General features: G+C 38.1%; 1 protein-coding gene across 1 annotated transcript in view; it reads right to left on the bottom strand.

Moving 5' to 3' along the window:
- Positions 1–234: 234 nt before the first annotated feature.
- LOC132132610 (FSD1-like protein) overlaps positions 235–8057 on the bottom strand; it is a 35166-nt gene continuing 27343 nt past the window's right edge. The window contains exons 7-13 of the mRNA XM_059545053.1: positions 6631–6840; positions 6425–6523; positions 5876–6005; positions 4064–4161; positions 3567–3818; positions 1476–1564; positions 235–931 (exon numbers count right to left, since the gene is read on the bottom strand). Of these exons, the coding sequence (XP_059401036.1) occupies positions 821–931; positions 1476–1564; positions 3567–3818; positions 4064–4161; positions 5876–6005; positions 6425–6523; positions 6631–6840 (989 nt within the window). The 3' untranslated portion in view covers positions 235–820. The remainder of the gene's footprint in view (positions 932–1475; positions 1565–3566; positions 3819–4063; positions 4162–5875; positions 6006–6424; positions 6524–6630; positions 6841–8057) is intronic.

The following is an 8057-nucleotide window of genomic DNA, read 5'->3' as shown; positions in this document are numbered from 1 at the left end:
CTGTATGTTTGTGAATTCATTTGCCTGAGATCCTCTTTATTGTCGTTTCGAGATTGCAACTCTAGATGGCGCAAGAGGCAGAAAAAAAATCAACACTGAGTCAAACTTTGGTGAGCTTTAATATTTGGATTTAAGCTCATTAAGCAGTGTTACAGATGGAGGTTTTATTATTAGTTATTATTAGTATTTGTCAAACCAATGAAAAAAAGACCTAAATGAATCATAACATACATACAACAAAAAAATGTACAGTCCACATCCAAAATTATCCAGATATAATAAAAGTATATGACCATGAGGGGACATTAAAAGCAGCTTTTATCATTTTTACACTTGTGCAAAACTTCCAGTTTCAAATTCATCAACTAAAGGATGATCTACAGAGTTCAGACATCAATAAGAGGACAATTAAGGTAAAAAACTAAACCATATACCACAGAAAGGAGTTAACACATCTAGTGAAGGACAAACAATAAAAAAGCTTGTCATAATTCAAACTAAAATCAGTATAGAGGGTGCACTGAACTATTCCCTGGTAAAGCGACTAGCTTTCCTGATGCAAACATCTCCTGATGACAGCAAGTGTCTGTCAAAGACAACTAGAACATGAATGGAAACGTTTCTCCAAATTCTGCCTGGCAAAGCTGTGGAGAAGATCTCTTTGTCCTGGAGGTCTACATGCATCGGTCATCGGAAAGGTGTCTGGTTTTCAAAACGGTTAACTGATTAGTTTTGGGAAATTGGGTCACGGCATTAGGGAACCGTCTACTGAAGGCAGTTAATCATAGAGGCAAATATCACAGGCTACTGCGTGATCCTGCTACGATATACTGCTGTTCGATCCTCCCAGACCATTTTCTGTCTTCTGGAAGCTTCTCACTGCACTGGGGATCTGCAGGCCTATAGACAGAGTCAGACCGCCACACCACACCTGAAACACAAACACAGGCATTCATTCAGCACACAGCTTTTAGGAGTCACAACCTCATTTAAATGTGAAGGTGAAGCCCTTAGAGTATCATTCAGTTCATTCAAGTCTAGCATTGTGAAGAAGAGCCTTTGATCTTTTACCAAAGATACATTAGCAACCAAAGATACACATTGTAGTAAATTACGCATAATCTCAACTAAACCTAAACCAAAGTTATGACATGTTATTAATTACTACTACTCAGTACTTAATTGTAGAAATAAGGTAAAAAAGAAGATGCTTTTAAACAGCATGCATCAATCCACATTGCATAATTTTCAGTGCTCCATGATTTTTTTTAAAAATCATTAGCTTTAAGGTGAAGTGTGTTACTGTGATATTACTTCAGCACATTACTATCACAAGCTTATACTATTATAAACTGTTGTTGTTGTTTTTTCCTGTTTCTTAATTCTACATGAAGAATGGAAATGCTTGGGCATGGTTTGCATTAGAATGACCACTATTTGCATGTGTATATAAAATATTTGTACTCCAAACCCACCATGAAAGCTGGCACAACAGGTTGGGTGAACTTCACTTTAAAAGTATGGAGCAGTTGTTTGTTTTCAGCGTTATAGAAAGAAAGTTGGCCTGGGAAAAAAAACACAAAGGCATTGATAAATAGCAGCAGTCACATTCACATGCAGCAGTTATTCAAGCGATGCAGAATAGAAACCAACTCACAAGTAAAGCATGAATGGAAATGGTGGAAACTCAATCTGTAGGTATCGGATTGCACTTGTGCGAGACTATAATGTTCCCTATAGACTATGGAGGATGATATGAACATACAACACTTAAACTACCCATAATAACACACAGAAGACATGGATATTAATAGAAACAAGGAATCAGGTGTGAGCTACTGAATCAATTTAATCTTGACTTTCTTTACATAAACTATTACTGTGAATACACACAGTGCTTAACCCTGTAAACATATGAAATAATATAGATTTTTTTATGGAACAGTTTCTTGAAAATAATTGTAAAAAGTTACAAAAAAATGTGGTTTTATTTATAATTTTTTTTTTTTTTTTTTTAGAGGCTAAAACTGAACAAAAAATTCTGATCAATAAAAAGTGTATCACAGTACTTGCACAAAATATAAATATCAGTTCTCACTCTATGGGCTTTATTTTAACGATCTAAACGCAAAGTGTAAAGTGCACGGCGCAGGTGCACTCAGGGCATATCCAAAACCACTTTTGCTATTTTAATGACGGAAAAACGGTTGGTGGTCCGGGCGCATGGTCTAAGCGGGTTGTCCCTATTCTCTTAATGAGTAATGGGTGTTTTTTGGGCGTAACGTGCAATAAACCAATCAGAGTCTCATCTTCCATTCCCTTTAAGAGCCAGTTGTGCTCGTCCCATGATGGATTTGCTATTTACATGCGTCTCCGAGATGAAAAGAGCTACAAACAGAGCCTAATTCTGATACATGCGATGATTATCCATCATGACATGTAGGCATTTATATATATATATATATATATATATATATATATATTTAATTAGCCTACAAAAAAATTCTTATGCATTGCAATCCTTTAATTTGTGATATTTGGCATGTTTGTGTGCTGCTGTGCGTCCCTGTGTTTAATAAGCTGCGTGTACGCTCTTTAAATAAAGAAAAAACACAGTCTATTTTCAGCTCCTTAAAATAGCAATGCGCAGGCAATGCGCCAGAACACAGCTCTTTTTTAGACCAGCACGCCCATGGGCGCACAAATGAGCGCAAATGCAATTGCTAATTAAACGATGTGGCGCTGGATGGGAAAATACAAACGGTGCCGGACTGAAACTAGCAAACATACTTGCGCTGCGCCTTGCGTCGCATTGCGCCGGTTGTATTATAGGGCCCTATATCTTATGGAAGCCCGTTTCTGCCACTGAATTAAAAAATTAATCAAGGTGATTGCGACTTTTTATAAATTCTGACATTTTTCTCATAATTGCGAGTTCATCTCCCAATTCTGACTTTATAACATACAATTACGAGTTATTAAGTAAAAATTGCAATATATAAACTCGCAATTATGAGAAAAAAAGTCAGTATTGGGAGATAACAATTCGCAGTTACCTTGTTTTATTTTTTATTCAGTGGTGGAAATGGGCTTCCATAATATCTGCCAATAGTGTCTCTGGAAGATGATAATAAAATGTTTAGTGTTATGATCAAAGCTCTGTAGTTTCAAAACATTTAATGTAATGCAATACAATGATGATCGAGAGATGAACAAATAAACCTTCCACAAAAGCCTGATATTTGATACTAACTTTTTAAAAATGATGTACATCTAATCAAGTAAATTTATATATAATAAAAAAAATAGTCCTAAAAAGCCTGATATGCTTCCAGTAAGTATCCATCAACAATATGAAAGTTATGCTTACGTTTATTTTCTATAAATCGGTACTAATTTGACAGCAGAAAAACAAGTAAACCACAAGCTGAAAGTGGACATTTTTACAATTATAAAACTTACTTAAAATATATAGACTATCAATCAAAGTTTCTCTCATGTTGATCATACAGAAGCCTTAGAAATGTGCGTATCAAATATGAAATTTCAAATATTTTGCACATTACCCTGATCAAAGTCACAGTAGACCCCTATGCTGTCCGGTACAGGGACGTCCAGATTCTTGGCCTTGTTGTTGTGTTTGGCTGCGAACGAGTTCTGCAGCCAGTTGTTGATGTGAATACACCAGGAGGTGTTGGTCTTCCCCAACTGGTCAAATTTCCCAAGGTTTCTGTAGGCCAAGCCAACGCTGAAGGACTTACAGTCTTTCTGAGGCTTCACTTCCCAGTAATGCTGACCAGACTCAAAACTGGTGTCACCTAAACATGCACACACGCAAACAAACAAGCCTAATTAAAACAGTCTGCGAATGATCCCATTATTCCAGCAAGTGTTGTATACAAGCCAACTCGAGTCACATTCATCTAGCGCTTTATACTTTATACAATACAGACTCGACTCAATTTTGAATCAGTGTTAATTGCCATTTTTCCCCCAAATGATCTCAGTCTTGTGATTAGCAGTGTAGACACTTGAACATCTCTAAGGCTCTGTGTTTTGGTACCCAGTACTGTGTAGGACTCTCCGGTGAAACGATCCCTGGCTCCTCTCGGGGCGGGCGAGCGCGTCACTGATGTTCTTTTAGGAGATGGAGTTTCACTTCTGAAACCATCGGAGAGACACAGACAGTCACTACACATACAGACAGACACATCGCTTGGGTTGAGGACAAGAATCAATCGCCAAAAAAACACACAAACACGACACACGAAGAGAAGAGAAGAGTAGAGTAGAGTAGAGAAGAGAAGAGGCTTTCAGTTAGTGATCAAACACAGCATGTCCCTGATGGCGGTGGGAAAAGAACTCCGGAATCTAATAGAAATCAATTAATGAGAAAAGCAATGCGTAACACGTCAGCCACAACAGCACAGGTGATGCAACGCTACTTAATACATTTACTGCAACAACAAAAAAAGCAAAACAACTGCTTTGTATGTATGGGTGTGCTGACTACAAACGGCTATAACTGATCAATTAGACAAGAACACTACAGGCAACTGATTCTGTATTTAGTTGTGTACTTGATTTAGAATACAACATAGTGCACAAATAAGTGCATTATTATTTAACACAAAATAATTGTGAATTATAAACATTCTTCACTCCTCTGATAGACATATGTAAGATGATCCCATAAACTACCAAATGAACAGCTGGCCAGTGAAGGATGACCCAAAGGGTGACCCAGAGGTCATAAATGACAGAGCATTAACACAGGCCTCTTGGCATACCAGATGGTTTAGTTAAAATGCATGACAGGTGTAATTACATGCAAAACTGATGTGGGTCAGTGCACTTTGTTTGTGTAATGGAATGACTGATGAGAAAAGCACAAGAGCGTTGATTTCAGGCTTACTCACCACAATCATAAGGACGTGAGCATGAAAAAGCAACGTTTGATTAAATGTTGCAAATCTAATATTTAGGCCATTATTTGATGACATTTCTTTTAAACATGTTGGCCAGTTTCCAGAGAGGAGACCGCAAAGGCGTCAAGTACAGTCTATAATGATTCTACATGATATAAATCTTTTTATATAATCTATTGAATCTATTTTCAGTCACGCTCGCAAGCTGCACATGCAAAAATTCATAACCAATATTGTCACTCAGTTTAGAAACGCAGAAAACCCCTCGGAAGAATAGGCATTTCATGAATAAGGATCACTGAACTTGGGAAAGCAAATGTGAAGAAATGCATCCTTTACAATGAGTCATATTTTGTAATCTTGGAACTAATATATGAAGGCACAAAGATAAAAAGCCAAGTTCTCCGGTGATCTGTAATCCTTTTTCATGAAACGCTTTGCTCAGATCTGTCTTTGTGAACACAAGGAACGCAGAGGAGCTGCTCTAAAGATCTCTAGGTAAGCCAACGCTTGCTTTATTGCTCAGAGAGAGCTAAAGACCACTGCTAAGAGACACACTGTCACCTTGACATATTCTTCAGATTGGTGAAATGTGCACTGCTGATTGGTAGGAAAGGAAAAACAAGAGCAGGGAGTTATTAGGGATGCAACGGTGTTAAAAATGATTTCGGTTATAGCCAATTGTGTTTTTTGACCTTGCATGCATGTAAACCTATTGTAGGAGAATCCAAAACTATATTAATAACCTTAAAAATGGCATTATAGGGGCACTTTAACAATAAAAACACTATCGCATTGCATTCCTGATAGGGCTTTACACTAACTGATGTGTTGAGCACAACCTCCTAAGACACATGACATAAAATATACAGGGTTCAGTGCGATAAAGCAGAAATTTCATCTGGGAGTGCAAAAACATGTATGTTTCATCTCATCCAACTTCTTACCTTCCCTTGTTCTCCTTGCCTTTGACTTTGCTGTCGACTCCTTTTCCTCCCTGAGGATCCCACTCTACGCTCCGGTCCTCCACCTTCAGATTCAGATGAGACGACGTGGAGTCAAAGCCGAAGTTAAATGCTAACACAGAGAGGCACCACCATCAATATCACAGAAGTACTGATAGGACAACGCCATAGGTTTTTACTAATAAAACTAATGTTTAAAAGTTTGGGGCAGTGAAATGTTTCTATTTGAATATATTTTAAAATGTAATTTGTTTGTGTGATGCGCAGTTGTATGTTCCAGTCTTCAGTGTCACATGATCTTCAGAAATCATTGTAAAATGCTGATTTGCTGCTCGAGAAACATTTCTGATTATTATCAGTGTTGAAAACTGTAATACATATTTTTTCAGGATTGTTTGATGAATGTAAGGTTCAAAAGAACAGTTTTTATTTGAAACAGGAATCAAATTTTAAATCTCTTTACTCTCATTTAAACATCTTTCTGACCCCAAACTTTCAGAAGAAGAAAAAAATTGTTATATGCTTTAATACCTCTAGTTTCCAATGTGACTGGGTCCGAATAATCACCGGCAGCTGCTTTGTTACATGCTCTTACCCGGAAGTTCATGAATCTGGTGTCAAATCTTAACCCTGCAGAATGAACAGAACAGTTTCCCTCGTGCATAAAAGTGGGAGATGCAGAATATGCATCTCTTGGATCTTCTAGGATCTTTTGAGCAGCACAGTGCTGTGAGCACCTTGTAGTGTGTGTTCAGTGCTCTTGACGTCGTCCAGCACCTCCCAGCACTGCTCGTCCTTCACACGCGGCAGACCCTCGTGGTTGGTTTTTCTGTACTCTAAGATGTAATGGTCAATCTTGCTGTCCTCCACCGGCATCCTCCAGGTGACGGTCACATCGTTATCTATGACCAGACAGTCCCCGAGCACTATCTCTGGAGCTCTTGGCACTATGTAGGGAAGATCAGAACAGGGAAGTGAGGATTTTGATTCACATGCATTACCTTGAAGGAGACAAATCATACATGCGATATGATATAAAGAAGATCTGTAAAGTTGCAAAGACTAAAGTCTCAAATCCCAGGAGATATGCTTTATAAAAGTTAAGAGTCAATCTGTCCTACATAAAACGGCTCGTTATAACACGCTCCCACATCTCTACTTCACAATGTGGGAAGATTTGCATAACGCCACCCAAATGTTCACGCAAAGAAAGAAGGCATAACTTTTATTCTCTCTGTTGCCACCAGCACCATGTCGTGGAGTCGCTGTGTGTTTCCTTGTGAAAGCGAAACTACTTTGTTTGTACTTCCAAAAGAGGACACGACTAGAAATCAGTGGTTAAGTTGTATTTACAACACTGTTCTGGAACAGTCCAACCCAAATATTCAGATGCGTACAGCACATTTTACGGAGGATGAGGACTGTTTAGTCTAGTAGCCTACAATGCCAGTGTCTGTTTCTATAAAGTGGGACAATTCCAACTTTGCAGGACGTGCCAGGACACAGAGCATCACCGTATGATAAGGGGCGTAACATTTCCATCACATGCTTGAGGTATTCAGCCAATCAGAGCACACCTCGCTTTTTTAGACCAATGAGCTTTGTAAAATAGACACGTTTCAGAAAGGCGGGGGCATAGAGGAGAAACAATAATGTACAGTATGTGGAAAATAATGTTTTTTGAACCTTAAACCGCATAAACATTTAATTACACCAAATAATGTTATTTTTAGCAACGTCTTATGACCCTTTTAAGTTGTTAATAAAGAACAGTTTATTGTAAGAAGACGGTCCAATTTTAGTGTTTTATGACTATTGACCACCATTTATAGGCAATGTTTTCTGCAGTGTTGAAAGTCCTGTTGCAATCATCATGTGTGAAAGCAAAAACAGGATTTTACTTCGTCATAGGAAGGTGATGCAAACAGTGTGGAACAGCACAAGGTTAGAGTATAGACAGACATTCCCACCTTTCTTTCTTATTGTTATTTATTCTATTTTTAAGAACAACAGCATGTATTCTACTTGCTCCTTAATACAACAGCATGACTCGACAGATCCAGGCAGTCATGGGTTCAAACACACACTGCAGCTTCATTTAATTAGATTGCCTCTTTGAAAAAGAGAAGAAGCTCTGAGATCGAAAAACTACATTAAGCTGTTT

Source organism: Carassius carassius, chromosome 4 (genome assembly GCF_963082965.1).
Source record: "Carassius carassius chromosome 4, fCarCar2.1, whole genome shotgun sequence".
Lineage (NCBI taxonomy): Eukaryota > Metazoa > Chordata > Actinopteri > Cypriniformes > Cyprinidae > Carassius > Carassius carassius.
This window is presented reverse-complemented; position numbering and strand designations above follow the sequence as displayed.